The sequence below is a fragment of the Callospermophilus lateralis genome, chromosome Y (assembly GCF_048772815.1).
Source record: "Callospermophilus lateralis isolate mCalLat2 chromosome Y, mCalLat2.hap1, whole genome shotgun sequence".
Lineage (NCBI taxonomy): Eukaryota > Metazoa > Chordata > Mammalia > Rodentia > Sciuridae > Callospermophilus > Callospermophilus lateralis.
Window position 1 is genome coordinate 5,314,790 of NC_135326.1, and position 25,626 is coordinate 5,340,415.

General features: G+C 36.3%; 1 protein-coding gene and 1 pseudogene across 5 annotated transcripts in view; one reads left to right on the forward strand and one right to left on the reverse strand.

Annotated features, from left to right (window-relative positions):
- On the reverse strand, positions 1-16,629 carry LOC143639829 (tyrosyl-DNA phosphodiesterase 2 pseudogene; annotated as a pseudogene).
- Positions 16,584-25,626, forward strand: part of LOC143639754 (ubiquitin-like modifier-activating enzyme 1) — a 17,686-nt gene continuing 8,643 nt past the window's right edge. The window contains exons 1-14 of one of the 5 annotated variants that reach the window (XM_077107805.1): positions 16,584-16,647; positions 18,307-18,423; positions 18,549-18,604; positions 18,777-18,945; positions 19,032-19,166; positions 20,064-20,170; positions 20,393-20,483; positions 20,592-20,724; positions 24,057-24,154; positions 24,251-24,397; positions 24,526-24,702; positions 24,819-24,923; positions 25,012-25,092; positions 25,408-25,563. In XM_077107805.1, the coding sequence (XP_076963920.1) occupies positions 18,307-18,423; positions 18,549-18,604; positions 18,777-18,945; positions 19,032-19,166; positions 20,064-20,170; positions 20,393-20,483; positions 20,592-20,724; positions 24,057-24,154; positions 24,251-24,397; positions 24,526-24,702; positions 24,819-24,923; positions 25,012-25,092; positions 25,408-25,563 (1,572 nt within the window). In that variant the 5' untranslated portion in view covers positions 16,584-16,647. The other 4 variants (XM_077107802.1, XM_077107803.1, XM_077107804.1 and 1 more) reach the window with 4 other exon arrangements.

A 25,626-nucleotide genomic window follows, 5' to 3' on the forward strand; every position in this document is an offset into this window, starting at 1 on the left:
CTCAGACATTAATATTTAACTCAGAATTCTGAGAACATAACCTATAAAATCTTTTTTTCTTCTGAAACAATTTTCCAGTATATTAATTCCTCTATATAAAACCTACCTTTCCAGATAGGTAGAAACGATACCTGCCAAAAGTTCAGAAGTCTACTCAAAACATTTAAACTCACATGTGAAAACATTTCACAATATCACATCTAAGTTGCACAGAAGACCCCAGTGATCACTAGGAAATCTACCACAGTCCAGTTTCTCCAACCCAAGGAGGTCCAAACTTCGGGGAATAATGTGGTCCTCATCTGCTGCTGCTCTGAAAAATATCCGATCAAAACAAAGCTTACAAGCGGCAGATATTCCAAGATTGGAGTTCATCGGTGTGTCCCAAGTGTACTGGCAATGCTTAGGTTTGCCCCAAAACTCCCACACATCCAAGATGTTGTCAGGTAACCCACCACATTTAGTGACTTCCTGATCCCGTAAGTTTGTATCTCCTGCAAATATAACCGTGGCGGACTCTGGAGCCTCTTGCATTTTCTTTAATACCATTTGTAACTGACTCATTCGTTCCTTGGCATGTCCTCTGGTGCTCTCCAAATGGGACGTCATAAGGTAAACGTCATTTTCAGACAAACTCACATGAACACACAAAAGGTTCCTCATCATTTTGGTACTTGGAAAAGGAATAATCTCTTGGCTTTTTAATTTCACTCTTGATTTCTTCAACATTATAGCTGTGAAATATCCCTTTCATGACCTGTAATAATTTCGTAACTCCTTGCTCTCTTCTTTAGATAGCTATAATATGGGGGAATAACTTCCTGTAGAAATATTACATCTGGGCTGTACAAAGTTAAGTAGGAACACACCCCACGAGCCCTCTCCTGCAGACTGTTTAGATCCAATCCATCAATATTCCTCGTAATGAGAGAGAACATGCTGCCATCTTCTTGATGAGTATTTTCAGATGGGTTGATTTTTGAACTAGTGGAATCAGTTGTTTCTTCACTGGTTAGGTCAACACAGGCCGCGGGCGGCGACGCCTCCCCGGGGCGGCCCTCCTCGGCGCTCTCCTCCACCGGCGACTCGAAGTAGGAGTTCAGCGCTCTCTGAAAGGCAAAGGCACAGGCTGCAGCGCGGGCGCCGCGGCACCGCGAGGCGCGGGGTGGAGGCGGCCAAGCGTACTTCCATGTCCCAGTCGTTCTCGGCCAGGTAGCACTGGGTCACGCCGGCGTCGCAGCGCGCCACCGAGGCGAAGTTCTCGCACAGAAGCCGCCGCCTCTTCCCCTTCTTTTAGTTCTTTATTCTGTATATTAATCATCTGTTGGAAGAGCTGCTGGAAAAATTTCTACCATTCCATAAGCTGCCTTCATACTTTTTATTTTTTCCTTTTTGGTGTAGAAGCCTTTTAAATTGGCACTATTGCCTTTATTAATTCTTTGTATTTTTGACCTATAGGAAACTCTCCTTTTTGGAGAGTTGTTGCCTACACATGATAACATGATACAACACATACATGTATTTTGAGATACTAACCATATTTTCTTGTAAGAGTTATATAGTCTCTGGTCTAATTCCTTAGACCTTGACCTATTTTGAATTGACTTTTGTGCAGAGTGAGAGGTAGGCTAGATTTATTCTTCTACATAGATGTAGGTTCATTCTAATACATGTGGATGTTCAATTTTCCCAGCAGCTATTATCAAAAAGCCTCTTTTCTCCGACATATACTTTTGGCTCTTGTTATGTATCAAGATTCGATAGGTATATAAGTTTGTCTCTGTCTTCTATTTTATTTTCTTGGTCTTCATGTGTATTTTGATGCCACTGTCATGCTATCTCTTTTGTTACTGTTGTTCGAATAGCCATGTAATAATATTTGAAATGACATATTATGCTATCTCTTGCTTTATTCTTATTTCTTAGAGTTACTTTTGCTCTTCTTATTCTTTTGTTCTTCTTAATGAATTTCTAAGACTTTTTTTTTCTCTGAAGAATGTCATTGGAATTTTGATAGGAATTGTATTGAATCTACATCACTTTTGCTAAAAGGACCATTTTAACAATATTAATTCTCCTATATAAGAGGTTCTTTTGACCTGTAGTATTTTCTTCTATTTCTTTTTTCAGTGTTCTGACATTTTATTTTATTTCATTTATTTTATGTGGAGGGAGATACTGGGGATTGAACTAAGGAGCATTTGGTTGATGAACCATTCCCTAGACCTATTTATATTTTATTTCGAGACAGGGTTTCACTGAGTTGCTTAGCACCTTGCTGTTGGAGGCTGATTTTGAACTTACAATCCTCCTGCCTCAGCCTCCCCAAGCCACTGGGATTACATGTGTGCACTATCACATCTAGCTGTTCTATCATTTGAAATTCATTTCAAAACTAAAATTTTTAATACTCAGAAATTTTGCAGTTAATGATATATGTGTCTTGGATACCTTGATATATTTCATAATTTCTGCTACCCTTCTTAAATTGAAATTTTGAGGTAATTTATTCAGATTCTTGAGATTGTACCTTTTAAAGGATTTTTATTTTGATTTCTAGTAAAGTTCAAAGTTAACATGATACAACACATATTTTACTCTTACCATTTCAACCATTTATAATTATAATATTAGACGTTATATACATCACAATGGCTCCAGAATGGGTTTTTCATTTGACAGAAGTGAAATTATACCTCCTTCTTCCAAACCTTTTTCAACTGGTTCTTGTCAACCACCATTCTGCTTTCTAGCTCTACAATTTTGACCCATTAAATTCTTTATATAAGGGAGAAACATACATTGTCTTTTTTTAACATTTATTTTTTAGCTGTAGTTGGAAACATTACCTTATTTTATTTATTTTTATGTGGTGCTGAGGATCGAACCCAGGGCCTTGCATATGCTAAGTGAATGCTCTACTGCTGAGCTACAGCCCTAGCCCATACATTGTCTTTTTTAAATTAACGTATTAATTAATTGTGTTTACTAACATGATTTAGTATGTGATATTTTCTAAATACATACAGGATTTATAGTTTAAATCTATACATCATATAAACTGTCCCCTATCCTTCCCAGGCTGTAGTAATCACTATAGTTTATAAACTATAATCAGTAGTCACTGTAGTTTATAGTTATCACTATTCAGCTTCCACATACAAAAATATGTAATACTTACATATGTGTTCCTTATTTCACTAAATATAGCATCATCTATTTCCATTTATTTTGATGCAAATGACAGGATTGCACTTTTCCTAGTGGCTAATAATGTTCTATTTTTGTATATCATATTATCCTTATTCACAATATCCTTTATTTGATAACAGGTTCCTAAGTTGATTTCATTTTTTAACTATTTGTGATTAGTGTCACAATAAGCAAGCACATGCAAATATCTCTTTGGTATGCTGATTTTATTTCCTTTAGATTTATACCTAGGAATAAATCATATGGTACATTTATTTTTGCTTGTTTAAAGAATCATACATTCTCCATAATGGCTATACTAATTTACATTCCCACTAGCCATTTCTTTTTTTTTTTTTCTTCTTCTTCTCCACATCTTCATCGGCTTTTGTGTGTGTGTGTGTGTGTGTGTGTGAGAGAGAGAGAGAGAGAGAGAGAGAGATACCAACTATAACTGTAGTGAGATGCTATCTTAGTGTACTTTTGATCTGCTATCTTAGTGTACTTTTGATCTGCATTTCCCTAATCATGGATGTTGAGGTTTTTCATATATTTCTTGCCTATTTGTATTTCTTCTTTGGGAATTAACTAGTCAGATCCTTCGACCATTTTTAAATCTATGATGTATAGATTTAAATTTTGTTTTTTTGTTTGAAGTGTTTTGAGCTCCTGGTATATCCTAGGTATTCATCCTCTGCCAGATAAATAGTTGGCAAATATTTTCTCCTGTTCTGTAGTCTCTTCACTCTCAATAGAGTGCAAGAACTTTTTAGTTTGGTATAATCCCATTTGCCATTTCTTGTTTTGTTTCATATGCTTTTGTAGTAATAACTGAAAAATTGTGATTTCTTCTAGTAGTTTCAGAGATTTAGGTATACATTTAGGTCACAGATCATTCTGAGTTGAGTTTTGTAAAATGTAAGAGATGGGGATCAAGCTTTAATTTTCTGCATGTGGGTATCCAAAGGTTAAAGAAGCTATTCTTTCCAATGTTTGTTGTTGACAATGCTTGTTAGAAATCATTTGGCTATAGATGTGTGAAATTATTTCTGTTTTGTTGACATCTCTTTGTGTATTTAGTATAATATTACATTGTTTTGGTTTTTATAGCTCTGTATTATGTCATGAAATCTTTTATCCTTCTGGCTTTGTTCTTGTTGCTTAAAATTATTTTGGCTATTCTGAGTCTTGTCATCATATGAATTTATGATGGTTTTTCTTAGTTCTGTGAAACTATCAAAGTATTTTGTGAGATTGTATGATTTCTGTAGATTACTTTAAATGGCATTGACCTTTTATCAACTTAATTTTTAAAGACATGAACATAGGAAGTTTTTCCTTTTTTGTGTGTTTTCTTCAATTGTTTTTTCTTTTTTTTTACTCACAGAGGTTTTTTGTTTCCTTAGTTGAATTTATTCCTAGGCACATTTTTGTCATTATTTTTGAATAGTATTACTTTAATAATTTTGTTTCTTAGTAAGCCTATTATTTATGTAAATGTTATTATTCGTGTTATTGTTATGGTTTTTATATATTAATTTTATATTTTTCAACTCTACTGATTTTTTTATCAGTTCTATATTCTTTTTCTGTAGTCTAATAGTCTAATAGTCTTTTGGTGTTTTTTTCTATATATATAATCACATAATTTGTAAGAGAGTTAGTTTGACTTTTTCCCTTTCTATTTGTATGCCTCCTGTTTCTTCCTCTTGCCTGATTGCTCTGGCTAAAACTTCGAGTAATATGTTGTCTAAGAACCCGAAAGTGTACACTGTTATGACCTCAGAGGAAATGCTCTCAGGTTTTCTTCAGTAATATTTTGTCAATGGATTTTTCATAATAGCCTTTCTTATGTTGAATTTAGTAGTTGAGGGTTTTCATCATGAATGTTAAATTTTGTGAAATATTTTTCACTTCCATTAAGATGATCATTTGCTTTTCATCTTTCATTCTGTAGATTTTTATGTCTTATATTTATTGACTTATGTATGCTGAACTATCCTGGCATCTCTGAGAGGAACCTACTTAATAATAATGCCTGATCTGTTTGATGTAGTGTTTAATTTGATTTGCTAGTGTTTTGTTGAGAAAATTTTCAACAAAATTTCTTTAGGGATATTGGTCTATAGTTTTCTTTATTAGGTATATTAATGTTGAGTTTTGCTGATTGGGTCATGTGGGCCTCAGAATGAACTTGGAAGTTTTCTCTACCTTAAAATTCTTGGAATAACTTAGAAATAGTTGGAAGTATTTTTACGTGAAAAATTTTGGGAAAGTAATCACATCTGGTCTGGTGCTTTTCTTTCTTGGGAGACTTTTTTTGCATAGCTGATTTTAGTTTCATTATTTGATTCTACCCCTCCCACCTCTTTTAATGTCCTCATTGTTCAGTTTTGGTAGGTCATATGTTTCCAGAAGTTTGTCTATTTCTTCTGGGTTTTTCCTTTTTTTTTTTTTTTGGAGTATGTGTGTGTGATGTCAATACCCCACTTGTGCCAAATCAGTGATATAATGATAAAAAAGCCAAAAAAAGAGTGTACAGTACCCAGAGATAAGTGTAACTTTAATACTGCCATTCTTGTGTGTTAAGTTAGGTTTTAGGGGCAATTACTTCTCTACTCAGTGCAATAGAATGTCTTTATAGTCCCAGATGTGGAAATATTCAAGAATTTCAGACCCCTCTATCAGCCTGATTCAGATAGTAGCTTCCTTTTTATGATGGCTTTTCTTGGGCTTTGCTGGTAGAAGTTGTGATATTCTTTTTCAGATCAAGGCTGATTTTCAGATTTCAGATTACTTTTCCAGGTATGCTTCTAGCCAGCAACCCTGTGAGGACTCTGCAACTTTCCCATAGCTAGGATTGCCAGCACTTACACCAATAGAGTTAGGCTGAGATTCTTTTTTTGTTGTTGTTGTTTAACCTTTACCCTTATAAAGGGGAGTCTTTCCAAAGCTGTGGGAATAGGGTGGCAGAGGTCTCTGAAAAATGTCAGTCTCTTTTGTTGATATCAGTGTTATCCCATGACCACACATCTCAAAATGTATGAGTATATACTTGCCACTTTTTTTTGTAGAGTAGTAGAAGATATGTTGAAGTTTCAAGATATATTCAAGATATATTCATCTTGAAATCTGTTCTATTAGTATATTAATATATGTACATAACACATTTGTCCATCTGTTAGTGGCCAGCATGGGTATACTGTTTCATTTATATTGGACATACATCCCAATAGTTGTTAAATATGGATCACTGATATTTTATTAAAGATTTTTCACCTATGTTCATCAGGAATATTGGTCTTTAGTTTTATTTCTTTGATGTGTCTTTGTTTGGTTTTGATAATTAATTCATAAATTAATTCAGAAATGTCCCTCCACCATTCTATTTCATGGAATAATCTGACAAGCATTTGCATGAGTTCCCTAAAGTTCTGATAGAATGCATCTGAGAATCCGTCTGTTCTGGGCTTTTCTTTGTTGAAAGATTACTGCTTCATTCTCATTGTTTGATATTGGTCTGTTTAGGTTTTCTATATTCTCTTGGCTCAATTTTGATAGATCACATGTGTCTAGAAAATTGTCAGTTTCTTCTGGATTTTCCAATTTGTTGGCATATGTTTTCAAAATTGTTCCTAGTCATTACTATTTCAAGGGATTTCATAAGTTACAAAGATTTTTTTAAATTGAATTCTTATGTATTCTTGGCTTGTTGTTATATATTCTTGGCTTGTTGCTTGTTGATACTTAATATTGAATATAAACATAACTCAATACTTGAAAAGTTCACAGTTAAATTGTGGGAGTTCATTAACTACATGATTAAAACTGACATGTTTAAAATTCTGTAATCTATTTTTAAGCTTTATCCATTTAAAAATCTCTACATTAGCAGTTTTTCTCTCCTGCTGTTAATCAAGTCATTGCATGTTTGATGAGTTAAATGATTAAGTGTTCCAAGTCTGGAGGCTATGAATCCAAACTCAAGGACTCAGCATGGTTTATTATTTGGCAAGGGGCATTCTTTACTTAAGACAATGGAATGCTGGATACTTGTATCTTTTGCAAGTGAGTATGACATGGGATTCTGATAGGAAAAAAGGCTGTTTTTTTGTTTTGTTTTGTTTTATTAATGTAGTTACTTATTGTTATAAATTATTCTTTTAGAACTTGCTTTCTCATTATTTTAAAGACTTTTAAAAAATTGATTCCTTCATATATCTTATTTTATTGAATATATAATAACACATAGTAAAGTGACTGCATTATCCCTGTAGACATATAATATGCAACACTGAATTTTCACAAAAGGAACACACCAAGTAACCTCCACCAAGACCAAACATCAGCTCAGGTTAGGTGCTACAGGTCTCTGTCTATCCTCTCCATCACCAACTTGTCTCTAAATTTTCTGACTGTATACCTGACCAACTTTGCCTGCTCAGGCCTTCAGACGAAGCAAAGTCATGCAGGGTATATTTCTGTAGGTCTGGCTTCTCTGTTAACCCAGGGGATTTTGGTATGTTGTATCTCTTTTCTTACGTAAGTGCAAGGTTTTTTAAAAATTCCCCCTCATTTCCTCTGTGATTCGTACATAGTTCAAAAGTGTATTTAATCACAGCAGATGGTACAAGTTAGACCTATAAAGTCAATGGCCTAATTTAGTTTTCTCATATGCAAAAGTGAAAGGGTTTAGGGTGAGAAAGAGAAGGAATAAAGAGGAATCTTGTGAAAACTGGAAGGAGATCAGTGGAGTAGAGGAAGAGAATCCAGAAGAAGGATGGAGAGCTCGGGTTATGGCTCAGTGGTAGAATGCTTGCTTACCTGGCATACATGGGTTCAATCCTCTACACCATATATGTTAATAAATAAATAGAATAAAGATATTGGTCCATCTACAACTTAAAAAGGGGGTGGGGGAGGGAAGAGCATGAGAAAGTACTGGGAAATGAAATCTTCCACCTTATGCTATGTCCATGTATGAATATACCATAGTGAATCATATATATTTGTATGTATGCATATGTATGTGTGTATATGTTGCACTAATTGAAATAATGATGATAATATAGAAGAGAGATCAGCCCTTTCATCCTTTCCATCTGTAAATCAATCTGAATTGTATCACACACCTGTTCCATGATTTTCAGTGTACTTCAATGAAGTGGTGGGTTGTATCAGTCTATTTTCCAGCATTCTTGGGCTTTGGGGTGGGAGGGAACATGAGAATTTCTGCTTCTTCCAGACCCTGAATTTCCCCAGTTCCTCCTAAACCCTATCAGCCTTCTTATCCCAGAGATCAGAGTGCCAGTTTCAGATGAAATTTGGTCTTTGTCTGTGGACTAATCAACTAGATAGTTGAGTTGCTTTGTAGTCCTTGTTATAGTTACTTCTGTGCCCAGACTGACTCATTCTAGGAGCACATATCAATCTAGTGAAAAGTCGAAAATCTATGCCCTAGACTTTCTAAGTATGGCTTACTTATTTACCTGATAGTCTCCATTTTATATATTCTCCTGCAAATGAGAAAATTTAGTTTTCCTATATTTCTTTCATTTATCTGTTGATGAACACTTATGCTGGTACCATAACTTGGCTATTTTGAATTATGCTGCTATAAATACATATATATTACTGTAGCATGCTGACTTAATTTATTTTGGATAAGTACTGAGGCATGGTATAGCTGTATTGTATAGTTATTCTTATGTACAATAGAAAGACAAAAAATAGAAAGGAAACAAAGAATGAGGAAAAAAGTTTTAATTCAGAAGTTATGTATACTTTTCTAGATCTATCATTCTCTAAGCCAGTATCTCTTCCAGGCCTGTTACTCCCAAATTTCTGGGAAATTTGTAAATATACCTGTACACTATAAATTAGATTAAACAAAAAAGAGTCATACGGTTTAAGGGACTTTCTTTAATTTAGGGGAATTTCTAGCACTATGAAGATCATGTCAATACAAGGATTTTGAGAATGACCAGACCACCAAAAACTGTCTTCAGGTTACCAGACTGGTACCATTCTTACCTACTTTTCCATATGTATTCCTTGATTTATCCTCAAATGCCTGCTTTAGTCTTGAGATGGCCTACATTCTTTTCTGAATGCATATTCCTTGCTTTTTTTCCTTCCACATTTTTTTGGTGCATTATTGTTGTACATATGATGGGATTTGTTGTTACATATTTGTACACACACATAATATAGGAATATAATTTGACCAGTCACTTCTCAGCACTTATCCCTCCTTCCTTTGTATTTCTTCCTTTACCCACAAAAGTTTCTCTTTAGCTTCTTCCCATTCTCCCTTGCATTTATATCTATTTTCCTAAATAAATCCCTGTGTCCAAGACTGTAACTGCTGAAATTCCCTTTTATTACATTCTGAGAAACCCCACTGGTCCTGAATTAGATTTCCTCTTTTCTCTGGGAACTCTTTGGACCAATGTTTGGAGACACCATTTTTCTTGAAGTATCTCTTGGTGACCTCATGTGAGGCTTGAAGACATTGATGACCTTAATGTACCCCCATGTGTCTCCTTGCTCTGCCTTACTTTTCAATGTTTCTCATTTCAGGTGTTAGGGAACCCTAACTCTGTGTATTTGAAAGTAGAAGTAAGGTGATGTTAACCACTTATTTCTGGTATGAATCTTTTAATTCAGACACAGGGAAGGAGTTCAGTGGTCTTTAAAAATCTGTTTCTCATTTTAATATTGTATTGTAGGTTTACTGAAGATTTCTCAGCTGCTTGCCTGATAATTATCTATATAATACCCGCTATCTCAACTGAGTTAAAATGTAAAGTGTTTAAACCACTACCTAAACCTCTTCGTAACCAAAGGTAAAAAAGTGTCTCTGTTAAATTCAAGCCTCTGTAGAACTTGCTGGATGCAGTGCTACAGGCCTATAATCATGGTAGTTAGGGAAAAGACAGGAGGATCAGAAGTTTCATAGCCAGCCTCAGTAAATTAGGGAGGCCAGCAGCAATTTAATGAGACCTTGTCTCAAAATAAAATATTAAAAGGGCTGGGGATGTAGCTCAGGGATGAAGTGTCTCTGGGTTCAATCTCCAATACCAAAATAAATAAATAAATAAATAAAATAGTTACTATAGGACTTAAATGGGTGATGGTTTTTCTCTTTCTCCTTATTATTTATCTTTTCCTAGGTCGTAAGTCCTCTTCCCTCTTTTAAAAAGAGAGCTTCCTCATAAAAACATCAAAGGTAGGAGATACCTTTAGGCCAGCATGTTCCATTCCTGGAATATACATTGTTGGTATGAAAGGTGGGTCTCCTAGCATTGGGTACCTGTTCTTTCTTCAAATATGAGGTTTACCTGAAATACAAAGTTGGAGGAACCTGACTTTGATATGACTGTCAAGGAAGCTTGCATTAATCACCAATTTCAGATACAGTATACTTAGTGAACAGTTTGCAGCAACTGAGGAGGAAATTTACAAAGACACAGAGCTATAGAGGAGATCGTTATTCAAGAAAAATCACTGAATAAGAACAGGAAGCTTCCTAATCCTTTTTTTTTTTTTTTGGTACTGGAGATTGAACCTAGGGGCACTGAACCACTGAGTCACATCCTCAGCCCTATTTTGTATTTTATTTAGAGGCAGGGTCTCACTGAGTTGTTTAGTACCTCAAAGTTGCTGGCTTTGAACTTATATTCCTCCTGTCTCAGCCTCCCAGCTACTGTGATTACAGGCATGCACCACCATGCCCAGTTTACTATCATTTTAACTGGAACTAATCTGATTCTCCTTTTCCCTGGGTTGTGGTACCCTTGAAAAATATTCTGTGTTTTTCTTGCAGGTAGTCATGACAGGGAAGAACAAAAGCCTGATCTCATCACATTTTTATCACCTTTCCCCAAATATTTCATTATGAGACATGAGTAAGATATTTCCTATAATAGTAGTATAATATAAAGCTGTATTTGACTTGACTGAGAGCTCATCCAAAATGAAAAAGGTTTTCTTTAGACATAATTAGCCAAAACAATTATAGAGAAATAATTAAAATTTGAAGATATAATGTCTGAGAATATCCTAAATTTAATGAAAAATGTCAGTCTACATATTCAGTTAAACAAACTCAAAGCTGAGCAAACCCAAGGAGATCCAAACCAAAACATACTGTAATTAAAGGTTAAAGACCAAAGAGGATCATGAAAACAAAGAGAAATAACTCCACATATACGAGAGATTTGTAATAATATTAACAGGTAATTGCTGATTAAAAACCATGGATGTCAGAGTCAGTGGTATGATATACTCAAAGTTCTAAAAGAGAATAACTGTCAACCAAAAATTTGATTTTATTATTTCTTATTCTGTCATTTTAACTCATATTAACTGTATAAATTGATGTAATTCACTGATATTTCCATACATGCACATATCATGCATTTTTCTAATTTAGGGAGTTCTTGATGTTTTTCCAAAAAGGTGTCCAACAACCTCTTTTCTACTCTTGACACCCTTTTCCTCTCTTTTCTCACCCAAAACGCTTCCCATCTCTAAAAGCTTCTAACTTCTCTCCTTTCCATTTCCCTATCTCTAGTGACCAAAATTCCACTTTATATGTCTGCTTAGGGGTTTCCTTGAGTTAGATCATGTGATATTTATCTTCCACTGTCCGACTGGTTTCACTTACTATTCTCAGTTGCATACAAGATGGTATAAATGACAGAATTTCATTCTTCTTATGGTCAATTAGTATTCCATTAAATAAATATACCACATTTTCTTCATTTATCTGTGAAGGGCATCAGTTGTGAATAATGCTATAGTAAATATGGAAATACAACTCTTGTTTTGGTATAAGCATTTCAGATCCTTTGAATGTATACCAAGTAGTGGAAGTGCTGGGTCATATGCAGTTCTGGTTTTAGTTTTTTGAGTAATCTCTATACTTTTTTGTAATGACTATACTAATTCACCTTCCCACCAGTACTGTGTTTTAGAGTATGTTGTATTGCATCCTAGTCAGCATTTGTTATTTCTTGTCTTTCTCATGATAGTCTTCTAACTGAAATATGATGATATCTCATTGTGGTTTTGATTTATATTTTTTTGATGAGTAGTGAAAAAGAATTTTTTTTTGCATTTTTTTGTGTTTATGTTCGTTTGTGTATCTTCCTTTAAAGTATCTGTTTAGTTCTTTTTTTTTTTTTAAATCAAATTAAAGCAAGCTTATTATTTCGACTGGCCGGGCTGCCTCTCCCTCCCAAAACGGCGGGAACAAGACAGCACGCCAGCTTTCCTGCAGCCCAGCATTATAGCCCAGAAAGTTACACAAAGTGGGGTTACAGATAACAGAACTCTGACAAACATCACAATAATGGTAGTTTACATTTTTTGCTGGCCCCATCATCAGAATTTATGAGGACCATTAGAGCCTCAGAGAGAGTCGTCTGGCAGGGAAGGCCAATATTTGAGGTGTCACTAACGTTTCGGAGAGGGCTGCTCTCTGGTCAGAGAGCCAGGCATGGATGAGTTCAAGGCACGCACAGGCATTCCAAACAAGTTCAGAATTTGCAGTAATTTATAGTAAAGCTGAAATTATCTTTTCATGGCTTTGTGGTGAGATTGCTCCCAATTTTAAGAAAAGATCAGGTTGGGTCTATCAGAACCATAAAAAGTTGTAGATATAATACAGAGTGATTCCATGTACCCTTTACTTGGTTTGATCCACTGTTAGTTCTTTTTTTTTGGATACCAGAGATTGAACCCAGGGGCGCTTAACCACTGAGCCACATCCCCAGAACTTTTTGTGTTTTGTTTTGAGTCAGGGCCTTCCTAAGTTGCTGAAGGTGGCTTTGAACTTATCATCCTTCTGCCTCAGCTTCCCAAGTCATTGAGATTATAGGTGTGCTCCATAGTGCTTGCCATCCTTCAATGGTAGTTTTAACTTATATATTCTTTTTCTCTTCTCTCTTCTCTGACCTACATGAAAGAAACTTTTTTAAAAATTACGTATTCTGTTTAGTTCTTTAACCCATTTTTAGTTGGATTTTTTTGGGGGGTGTTTGTGTGTGTACAATTTTTTTTTAGTTCCTTATGTATATTTTGGATGTTAAGCTCTTATTGGATATATAATTTGAAAATTTGTATTCCTTTTCTATAGGTTGTTTTTGAATTCTCTTGATTTTCTTTGCAGAAACTTCTTAGATTGACAGATTTCTATTTTGTCATTTTTGGTTTTATTGCTTATGATTTTGAGGTCTATCTAAAAAACCCATTGCCTATATCATAGTATTAAATTTCATAGTTCACCCTACATTTTCTTGTAGTAATTTTATGTTTTCATATTTAAGGTTTAGGTTTTTGGTACACTTTGTGTTTGTTTTTGTGTCTAATAAGAGAAAGGAATGTAGTTTAATTCTTCTGTACAAGTATGGCCACTGAGCAACATCTTCAGTGCTGCCCTGCCCACACACACTTTTTTTGAAACAGGTCTTGCTTGCCCTTTATTTCTTTCTTTTGTCTAATTGTTCTTGCTAAGACTTCCAAATCTATATAAGTAAAAGTGGCATAAGTGGACATGGTTGTCATGTTCCTGATCATAGAGGAAATGTTTTGTCTTTCAGTGATTGGGGCCTCACTAAGTTGCTGAGGCAGGCTTTGAATTTGCCATCTTCCTCCTCTGAAGTCACTGGGATTACCAGCTTGTGTCACCACACCTGGCTTAATTTGCCAGTTTTTGATGGCTTTGTCAAAAATGAGTGGGCTATATGTTTGTGGATTAATTTCTGAGTTCTGTATTCTATTCCACAATGATCTATAGATTCAATTCAGTCCCTATCAACATTCCAATGACATTCTGTTTTCCCAATATTGTGTTTTAATAACAGAATCATTCAACTTTAGCAAAAATAGTTTTGTAGTATATTTTGAAGTAGGTATTGTGATGCCTCTAGTTTGGTATTTTGGTACTTTGGCTGTTCTGGGTCTTCTGTGTTTCTATATAAATTTTAAGATTGTTTTTCTATTTCTGTGAAGAAATAATTGGAATTTTGGTGAAAATTTCATTGAATCTGTAGATTACTTTGGATGGTATGGTTATTTTAATTATTTGTGTATGTGTCCTCTATAATTTGACAGTTTTGTTGTTGTTGTTGTTGTTGTTGTTATTGTATAGGTCTTTCATTTCTTTTGTTTATTTCTAAATATTTAATTTTTGTAGTTGCTATAAATGGGATTTAATTACTTTTTTTTACAATTCATTACTTATGTACAAAAAATGTTATTTTTGTATGTTAATTTTGTATCCTGACATTTTACTGAATTTGTTTTTAAGTTATAATAATCTTGATGGAGTGTTAAAATGTATCCAATTAACATTAATAAATATTTAATTCACTACATGCCAAACAGTGTTCTATAGGTTTTTCATATGCTGGGTTTTTCTTTTCCTTACTTGCTCAGAATCATGTCATTTGCAAATAAAGAAATTATATTTCATCCTTTTCAACTTAAATGGCCTTTATTAAGGGTTGGGAATGAACATGCTGTGGTGTTCCTGCTTTCAGTGTTTCCTCATATAGTATGATATTAACCAAGAGTTTTTCATATATATCCTTTATTAATTTGGGAGGTGTTCTTTATATAATTAATTTGTCTAGACTCTTAGTCATAAAGAGATATTGAAATTTATCAGATGCTTTTTCTGTATTAACTAAAATGGTCGTTTTTCTTGTTCTTAATTCTATTGATGGTTTGTATAACATGTATTGATTTGCATTTGTAGAGTCATGTTTGTGTCCCTGATTAAATCATTAAATCTTACTTGATCGTGGTACATGATCTTCTTTTTTTTTTTTTTTTTTTTTTAAAGAGAGAGAGAGAGAAGAGAGAGAGAATTTTTAAATATTTATTATTTTTAGTTTGCGACAGACACAACATCTTTGTATGTGGTGCTGAGGATCCAACCCCCGCCACACGCATGCCAGGCAAGCGTGCTACCGCTTGAGCCACATCCCCAGCCCCGGTGCATGATCTTTTTGATACCTGTTAAATTTGGTTTGTTAGTTTTTTATTGTGAATGTTTGCATCTATATTCATCAGAAATATGTCTGTTGTCTGCTTTGTTTTCATATCTTTGTCTGATTTTGTTGTAATGATAATGCTGACTCCCAAGAAAAAAGTTTGGCAACATTCCTTGCATTTTGATTTTTTGGAATTGTTTAAAAAGAATTGGTATAAGTTCTTCCTTAAATGTTTTGTCAAATTGAAGTGTGAAAATATTGAATCCTATCTCCGCCCCCCCCCCGCTCCCCCCCCCCCCGTTTTTTTAAAGATGGAAGATTTAAAATTACTCATGAGTTTCATTGTGCATCACTGGTCAGTTTAGATTTTTTCCTTTTCAATTCTACTAGCTAGGTCATATAGTTCAGAAATTTATTTTATTTTATTTTTTATTTTTAGGTTTTCAGGACTTTATTCATTTCCTTTAGTTTTTCTAGAGTTTTAAAATAAAATTGCTTGCAGTAATTTCTTAGGATCAAGGTGCTGGCATCTAGCAAGAATCTTCTTTGCTGCATTCCAATGCCAGAAGGTAAAAGAACAAAAGAAGATGAACATTATCCTCAAAAGGCAGAAGAGGGAAAGCAGTCAGTCCTTAATGCTTTTTTTTGTATTGGCATTATTTCACTTATTCCTCTTATCAAAAATACCTAAAGTTGGATTTTTGGTGCCTAGATACCTCTGTTGTCATAATTTTATGGCCCTACATAAACTGTGTTAAAATGTATCCAATTAACATTAATAAATATTTAATTCATTATATGCCAAATAATGTTCTATACGTTTTTCATATGCTGGGTTTTTCTTTTCCTTAAAACTAAATATCAGGTTTTATAGTGAAGTATAATAGGAGTGTGAAACGGAAATTACACAACCTTGAGAACAATTTAGGAATCTTAAACTTATTGTGTGTGGCGCAGGGCGGGGTTGAACCCAGGTCTTCCTGTGTACAAGGCAAACAGTCTACAAACTGAGCTATATCCCAGCTCATGGAATTTTAAACTCTTAAATCAAATGCCAGTTTAAAAACCCATGAGCGATTATGACTTATTCGGCATTATCTGCCTTTGTTGCAAATCTTTTTTTTTTTTTTTTTTTTAAGAACGGGCTTTCCTGAGTTACCTGTGGTCTTGTGCCATACATAATTTATGATCAAAAGGCATAATTTTTAAATGGCCTTTCATTGTCCAAGAGTTCTTCGTAAATGGAGCTAATTAATATCCATTTTACTGAATCCAACCACCAGATGGAGTCATCTCTTCAGTCCTGTACGTAATTGAGTCCTAGGAGGACTATTTACGTCATACATGATTCATAAGTAGGCGTGGCTCGTCTGCATCCTGGTTCCCGGCTGATCAAACGTTTTATTTCGGCCTCGGGCTCTGCGGTCGCCATCTTGTTCCTGTGGCTAAGGTGAAGGAGGTATCTTCTGTGGGAGGACCACAATCACAACTGCCCAGGGAGGGGAAGGCGGAGGTTGCAATTGTCGGTAGCCCCCAGTCTGCGGGGAGGAGGAAGTAGGAAGAGGGTGGCGGCCGAGTTTGATTCCGACTCCTTTGGCGGCGCGACCCAGGAACCAGCATTGGTAACAAACGGCCTTTCTGGGCGCCTATCCCCTGGTGGAGGCGTCGGGAGGCATTGGAGGGGCCTGGGCCGGCGCTGAGCCGGGCTAGATTTTTCCGGGGCGTACCGCGGTAACTGGGACCTTACCCGAGGTGAGGGAAGGCAGAGCAGATCGCAGCCTGGTTTCTTGTTATTCCGCGGTTACCGGGTGGCTTAGGGACAGTATAGGGACCCGCAGGATCTTTACTTTTCTCCTTGTATTTTTCTTTTTTTCACCCTTTATTTTGCTACTGTGGGCATTGAAACCCGGGAAATGTTCATGTTATGTCGCCACGCTTTTTTTTTTTTTTTTTAAACAGTCTCGGGCCCAATATTTGGAGTCAAAAACTTAATCACTTTCCTAGACTTTGTGTTTTAGAACTCCTTTGAGTCTCAGTGGATTTTCGCCAGTTTCAATATTTCTAATCACAGCTAGTTTCATGGGTCTTTAAAGATCCTCCAGAAGTATTTGCCCTCGTGGCTTCCAGAAGGGGCCATATATCTAGAAGACTGTATTTGCCTATTTATTTTAACTAAACATTTTTCAAATTTTTCCTGACGTGGCTATTCACACATCGCAGGATTCCATCACAGTCAATTTTTTCAGGATTCCATCAAAGTCAACTTTCATAATCCAGAAGGAGACACCTGGGGTGGCAGGGAAGGGGAAGTGAGGTGGGGAGGGGAGAGTGTGTGTTGTTGACCATCTTGGGCCTCCTAATCTCTGTGATAGCCCTTCCCATCCCCACATCCTCAGCCTAGCCTCAAAATTTGTATCCAGGACTTTGACCTACCTTTCAGGAATCTTTTGTAAGAAGTTTCCTAAAATCTGATTTTAAAGACTATTTTCTCTCCACTCACCTTTAGAAGCATCCCTAAATCCAGAATTTGACTCAACTCCTGCTTTCTTCTTATCAGTAACCCTGAGTTAAAAGCTGTCCTTTAGAGAAACTTCCCAGCATCTGTTTTTGAGGAGTGCTCTAATCCCATCTCTTTTTTTGGTTCACATAAATCCTGGTGTTTCCCCTCCAAGCCAGACTTCAGGGAGGGTTATTTGAGCAAATAGTCTTCCATCATAGAGGTACTGTCTTTCTCACTTGTTCTTATCATAGCCTCATAGATCCTAACAGATTAGATTCTCATCACCCTTACAGAAACTCACTCCATTAACTTTATCTGGGTCCCAGCTCTGCATTCAGAAGTAGGGTTCAAAATTGGTTTCACTATTATTTGTCAGAAACCCAGTCCACCTTTAGAATCTACCAGTGACTGTTTTTTTAATCTTTTCTGTTCTAAATTATTCATGTTTATTCTCCCCTTTCTACATAGTCTTAGGTCCCAAGTATATCCTCTGTGTATTTCTTTTTACAATAGGAATGTATTGTAGATCTTCTTTTCTCCCAGAATTACTTTCAACAGAAAAATCCTCCGCATTTGTGCCTCACCTCTTATGTTCATTTTTCTCTCCAGATGTCCAGCTCACTGCTGTCCAAGAAACGTCGAGTATCTGGACCTGATTCAAAGCTGGGTTCTAATTGCTCTCCTACCTACTCTGAGAGGTTTGAAGTGCCCCCAGGACCAACAAACGTGAGTGCCTTCTTTCTGAACACTGGCAGGTGGCTTGTAGAGTGGTTGTAGGGAAATATCTTTTTTCAGCTGTTAAAACCAGATTTTGTTTATCTCATCTTGAATGTTTTTTTATCCTTCCATAGGAAATGCCAAAAAACAGTGAAACAGACATAGATGAAGGTCTTTACTCCCGTCAGTTGTAAGTCAGACAAAAGTGGGACATAAAAAATTGGAGTAGGCACAGCAGGATTGTGGGTAGATTACAGTCCTTTTTTGTCAGATAAATAAATCTGGTGGTCTCAATTTTCTTTCAGTACAGAGTGGGTAGGGTTGGATGGGTCCAGCTTTTACTCAGAGATCTCTCTTGGCAGGTATGTATTGGGTCATGAAGCAATGAAGCATCTCCAGACATCCAGTGTGTTAGTATCAGGCCTGCAGGGCCTAGGTGTGGAAATTGCCAAGAATATCATCCTTGGTGGGGTCAAGGCTGTCACCCTTCATGACCAGGACACTGCTCAATGGTCTGATCTCTCCTCTCAGGTACTTCTTTTTGACTCCCTTTCACAAAATACCAGTCTTCCTTAAACTCTGCATCTATTTTAGTTCTTCCTTCTTTCCCTTTGTAGTTCTACCTGCGTGAGGAGGATATTGGTAAAAATCGAGCTGAGGTATCTCAACCCCGACTTGCTGAACTTAATAGCTATGTGCCTGTCAGCACCTACACTGGACCCCTTGTTGAGGACTTCCTTAGTGATTTTCAAGTACGTGAGTGTTAACCTGCATGCTGCCTAATTTTTACAGATAATTATGTGTCTTATTTGTTAATGTTTTGGCCTTGTGTATTAGATTTTGTTCTGGAAGTTAGGGGATATACATAGGCAGCAATTAAACTCTATCTTTTTGGGTTGGTGGGTGGGTCACCTAATTCTAGGAAGCCATACATTTGTGGTGTAGCGGTTTTCAAACACAACTCTGGAGCTAAACTGCTCTCATGTTAAGTCTGGAACTCTTTTGTTTGTGTAACCATGAACAAGCTTCTTTTCTTTTAGTTTTTTCTTTCAGTAGAGTAAGAACAAAAGCAATGTGTATTGTTAACAGAATTTTTTTTTTTTTAGGGTCAATCTTAAAATAGTAGTAGGTAGTTAGTGTTATAGAGATGTTTATTAAATAAGAGGAGCTTTGGATGCTTTTTATGTTGCCCTGAGGACTATGATATTAAAACTCTTGAAACAGAAATGTAAACTTTTTTTTGGTGAATAGGGAAGGGAATTCAGACAGAAGTTCCGTAATTTATAGCCAAGCAGTCATTTTCTTGAGAATTGGAACATTTAGGTATGGGAATTAATCCAGACATTGACTGGAACAAGGGGTTGACTTGCATTTTTTCTTAGCGTACAGCAGGATTATAGATAGATTGTAATCTAAATTTGTCAGATAAATGAATCTGCTTGTCCTTAGTCTTGTCCTTTTAGTACCTCTTTGTTAAACTGAGACTCCCTTCTGAGTCTGACTTACATTGATATTTGTTGTAGAAATGGGCCAAACCAGAAAAAAATGGATATTGATTCTTTTCCCTCTAACCCTCGGGCTTTCCCTTTTATTCTCTTAGTCTGCCTTAGTCACAGGCCCTTGCCTAAACCTTTTGCTCTTAAATACAGGTGGTGGTCCTTACCAACACTTCTTTGGAGTACCAGTTACAGGTGGGTGAGGTCTGTCATAGCCGTGGAATCAAGCTGGTGGTGGCAGACACTCGAGGACTGTTTGGGTGAGTACCTGCCCCTTCCTTCCCGAATCCTTGCCAGAAGAACAAAAGGCTCTACTACCCTGTTACCCTGAGCCAATCAGCTTTTCAATTCTGTGTGTTCACTCTTCTATGAGCATTGTCCTGAATCCCACTGTAGATGGACTGAATTTGCTTTACATGTACTGGACTGTGGAGTGCCTCTGTCATGGTCTCAGGCCCAAGTCTTGTCATCTCTCTCTGTAGGCAACTTTTCTGTGACTTTGGAGAGGAAATGATTCTTACAGATTCCAATGGGGAACAACCACTCAGTGCTATGGTTTCCATGGTTACCAAGGTAAGGAGGTTAGCCCCTGGGGATTCTGGTAGACAGGTAAAAAAGGGTAGTCTTCCTATCTACTGGCACCTTGACCTTGCCTCTAAAATTGGTTTCTTTTCAAACTAGGATAGTCCTGGAGTTGTTACCTGCCTGGATGAGGCCCGTCATGGATTTGAGAGTGGTGACTTTGTCTCTTTCACAGAAGTACAGGGCATGAGTGAACTCAATGACATCCACCCCATAGAGATCAAAGTCTTGGGTATGTCAGGGTCTACAGGGAGAGTGAGAAATATTTTCTCAGAGGAGAGAGAAAATTGACCTGTATGAGCTATCCCAGAAGGGACACATATCTAAATTTAACCTAGGGACAAGAGAAGTGTCTGTGAAATCTGGGCTGGGACTTAGTAAGATGTGTCAGTGAGATCTGACCATATCCACTGAACACCTTCCCAGCCCTCTATATTGTTTATTTTGAGACATTAAGTTGCTTTGGGCCTTGCTAAAGCATTGTGGCTGATCTTGAACTTGGGATCCTTTTGCCCCAGCCTCATGAGCTGCTGGTATTAAAGCATGTACCAATTAAAATTTGTATCCGTAGTATATACTTAGTATAATCTCTAAGTTATATTTTATTGCTTCATATGTAGAAGACCCTACAACAAAATATTACAATTTTATTTTTCATTGTCTACTATTATTAATTTTGCTTTTACCTATATTCCAAATTTCTCAAAACATTATTTTTACTTTAGTAATTACTTTTGAAAGTGATTGATAGAATTTACAAGAAAGCATTTTTACCTACATTGTATAATTTCCAGTATTTTTTTCTTTTTGATAGACTCAGATGTGTATATTTTATACTTCCTTTTTTTCTTGAGATACTCTTTATACTTTGAGGCCATACTTTGAGGCCAGCTTTAGCAATATAGTCATAAAACAGTGTCTCAAAGTAAAGAATAAAAAGGAAGTGGAATTTAGTTTAATGTTAAAGCACCTTTGGGTTCAATCCTCACTATCAGAAAACAGGAAAAGTTGCACTATCATTCTTATTTTTTCCTTTAACATTGTAATTTAATGATGTACTTGAGTGTTTTTATTTAATTATATAAAATTATTGTTTTTTTTTTCCAAAAATACTATTTTCTTACCTATACTTTTATGCAAACATTCTTTGTAGGATAGTAATCACCTTGTATATAAGTCTAAGCCACTCTATTGATATTCCACACCACTTAGTGACAGTTGTTCTTGGTTTGTTTCCCTTTTTCTTTTTCCCTTTTTTTTTTGCATTTTGGATTTTATTGTATCAAATTTAATCTTCTAAGGGTCTGAATCTATTAATCCCCCTTAGCATATAGAATAAATAGTCAATATAGCAGTTCCTTTTAAGTATATTGTATAAATTCAAGAATCTATAGAAAATCATCATCATGTTAAGAGTCTTAAAACATACCCTCCCCAAAAGAAAATAAATTATGCTACTGTAAGTGAAGAACATGGGTGGCTCAGAATAGAATGATCCTAGCAAGGATGTGATACCAGAAAACTTTTGAAGAAATAATGGCCCCCAGATTTACAAATTTGATGGAAACTAACGGATTCATAAAACTTAATAAACCAAAGCATACGTGTTATATTATATCAGATGTATGCAATATTATTGTGAATGGCAATGTTTTTGGTGCTCAAAAATATTTTTGAGGCAGTGTGTGGTGGCCAATGCCTGTAATCTCAGCAGCTCGGGAAGTTGAGACAGGAGGATTGCAAGTGCACAGTCAGCCTCAGCAGTAATGAGGCGCTAAGCAACTCAGTGAGACCCTGTCTCTAATAAAATACAAATTAGGGCTGGGGATATGACTTAGTTGTTGTGCACCCAAGTTCAATCCCTGGTACCCACCTCCCCCAATTTTTTTTTTAAGTTTTTTTTTGTAGAGAGTATTTAAAATTGGTTCTCCTTAAAACTTTTGTATGTTTAGTCTAGACTTGATGTAATTCCATCTGACATTGCATGTATTAAGAGAAACAGGCAGTTGATACCCATGGGTTAGAAAGTCTTTTCTGTGTGGACTTAGAACTATTAATCACATGAAAACTAAGAACTTGAGGAGTTTTTTGTTTTTGTTTTTTAAAATGTATAATCAACCCTCTTTTCATAGGTTAGTATTCAACTAACTATGGATTCAAAATGTTTGAAAGAAAAAAAGTTTCACCTGTGCCAAGTCAGTATAGACTTTTTTTTTTTTTTTGCTTATTTTCTTCAAGCAATACTGTATAACAAATACTTAAATAGTATTTTTGTTATGTTATTTATTAAGAGTTATCTAGAGAGAGAGGGTAGAACATGTATAGATTAGGTGCAATTCTTGTCATTTGTTTCAGAGACTTCAACATTTGTGAAATAGTTTCCATGGGATCCTATAGATACTGATATCAGTGGATAACTGTATTTTTGTTGTTGTTGTTGTTGTTTGGTGGTTCTTTTGTTGGCAGTGCATAGTTTCTTTGCATTCATCTGTCAAATACCGAAGACCCTCAGTGAATATCAAAGGCTCATTCCCTCTAGCTTTTTTTCAGTACTGTGGTCTGATTTCTGGCTGTTATGGCTTCTGAACTTTCAGATCTGTCTCAACTTACAGAATCAGCTGGGCTTAACTTTGTTTCTTCCTTCCTTCCTATGCCTCAGCAAGAAGCAGGAGTATTCATAGAATTCATTTCATTTGTTTGTCATCTCAGAATTTATAATTTTGTATTGTCTATTGTTCTATATCTGAAAACTGCTTTTAACATTGGTAGATGTAGCCAGAAGTGGAACTCCTGAGTTAGCCCTTTCTGTGTTTTTTTTTTTTGTTGTTGTTGTTGTTGTTTTTGTTGTTGTTCTTGTTTTTTAAAGGGGAGAAGAAAAAAAAAGTAGAATCAAAGACCCAGCACAACCTTGTTGAATGGCCTGAATTTGGAAATAAACAGTGTATGTGCTTTAGGTCTGATCTAAGCCTTGGGATTAGAGGGGAGACTGGGGACTGGGCTGAGCTAGCTTATGGACTAAATAGAAACAGATTTCTGGGGTTTGAACATTTACTCCCAGAAGTTGGCAGGAAGTGTGTCTCTAAGACAGGAATTAAGGGGAAGAAGAGATATGTCTGATTTCTGTTAGCATGATTGAGGATTCTAACTGAGTTATGGTCTAAGGTTAGACAATCCCAGAACTCATAAGAGTTCCTTCTTTTTTAGTGGAAGGAGCTTATTCCAGGATTTTTCTTTTTTTCTCCTTTGACCTGGCCACAAAAATAGAGGTTCCCACAATGTTGAAATGAGAGGGAAGAAGCTTAAATACAGAATGTTGTCAGGTTCTCTAGGGTAGCACTTAGACTTGGTTCCCGTGAATGTTACAATAGATCTGATGATGTCTGATTAGACTTTGGGTCAAAGATGTTCATATCCAAATTATGACAGTATGACTTTAAATTTTCATTTTGATGGTGCTCATGGTAGTAGAGGAACACTAAATAGATTACAAATTCCATTCTGGTCTTTTTGTTGTTGTTGTTGTTGTTGTTGTTGTTATTTGTTTGTTTTTCTTTAATCTTCTAGGTCCCTATACCTTTAGTATCTGTGATACTTCCAGCTTCTCTGACTATATACGTGGAGGCATTGTCCATCAAGTCAAAGTGTCTAAGAAAATTAGTTTTGTGAGTATGGTGGGTTCAGGGATGGGAGAGTTGACTGAAATTTTAGGCACTTCTAGGTTTTTCATATCTGTGATCTTAATATTCCACTTTATACAGAAATCCTTGTTAGCCTCACTGGCAGAGCCAGATTTTGTGATAACAGACTTTGCTAAGTGTTCTCGTCCTGCTCAGCTGCACATTGGCTTCCAGGCCCTACATCAGTTCTGTACACAATATAGCCGACCTCCTCGACCCCACAATGAGGTAAATGAATGAGCAAAGCACTGGAGTTCTTCACTTGAATCTCCATCATTCTGTTCATCTGTCTGTACTCCCTTCCTACTCCTACAGTAGTCTGATGAGTCCTCTCTTGGTTCCTTTCGGCTTACTAGGAGGATGCAGCAAAACTTGTGACCTTAGCACAAATTGTGAATGCTCAAGCCCTGCCTGCAGTCCAGCAGGACAATCTTGATGAAGACCTCATCCGGAAGTTGGCATATGTGGCTGCTGGGAATCTGGCACCCATAAATGCATTTATTGGGGGATTGGCTGCCCAAGAGGTCATGAAGGTCAACATGGGTGGGGAAGAACATGCATGACTTACTGTGGTTCATGTGCCTTTCTGACCCCACTGGCTCTCTGGCTTTTATCAGTCCTTGTTTAACCACCAATAATCTCTCCCCAGGCCTGTTCTGGGAAGTTTATGCCCATTAGGCAGTGGCTGTACTTCGATGCTCTTGAGTGTCTCCCTGAAAACAGAGTGACCTTCATGGAAGACAAATGCCTCCCGGTATTTAAGAGGGATCCATGGCAAAGCAACATAGAGAGCATCTATAGAGAAGCTGTCCTCTAACTTCACTTTTTCTTACTTGATTCAGCGCCAAAATCGTTATGATGGGCAAGTGGCTGTGTTTGGCTCAGACCTACAAGAGAAACTGGGCAAGCAGAAGTATTTTCTGGTGAATAAAACTGTTGGGCACTTATGCTTTCATCTTCTCTGGACTTGGATCACCCTTTTAGTAATTATTTCCATTTCTGAAGGGGAAGGCATTTGGTTCTTAGAGACTGATCACATCCCCTTTTCCATTTTCTGTATGTATTGAGGGAATATATCTCTGTTTCTCTTGTGCTTTCCTCTTTAGGTGACCCGAGGTTTTATGGTTCTGCAGCTTCATGTAGTACTAGGACCACTTATCTATTAGCATCTCTAGAGGAAGTTGGGAGTAGCCTTATGCTACCTTTGCTTTAACCATATTCTCTTTTCTACTTACTAGGTGGGTGCAGGTGCCATTGGCTGTGAGCTGCTCAAGAACTTTGCTATGATTGGTCTAGGCTGCGGGGAAGATGGTGAAATAACAGTTACAGACATGGACACCATTGAAAAGTCTAATTTAAACCGACAGTTTCTCTTCCGCCCATGGGATGTCACGGTGAATGTGGGAGGGATGGATTTCTTTCCATATCTTTTTTTATATTTCTTATTTTAATAGCTG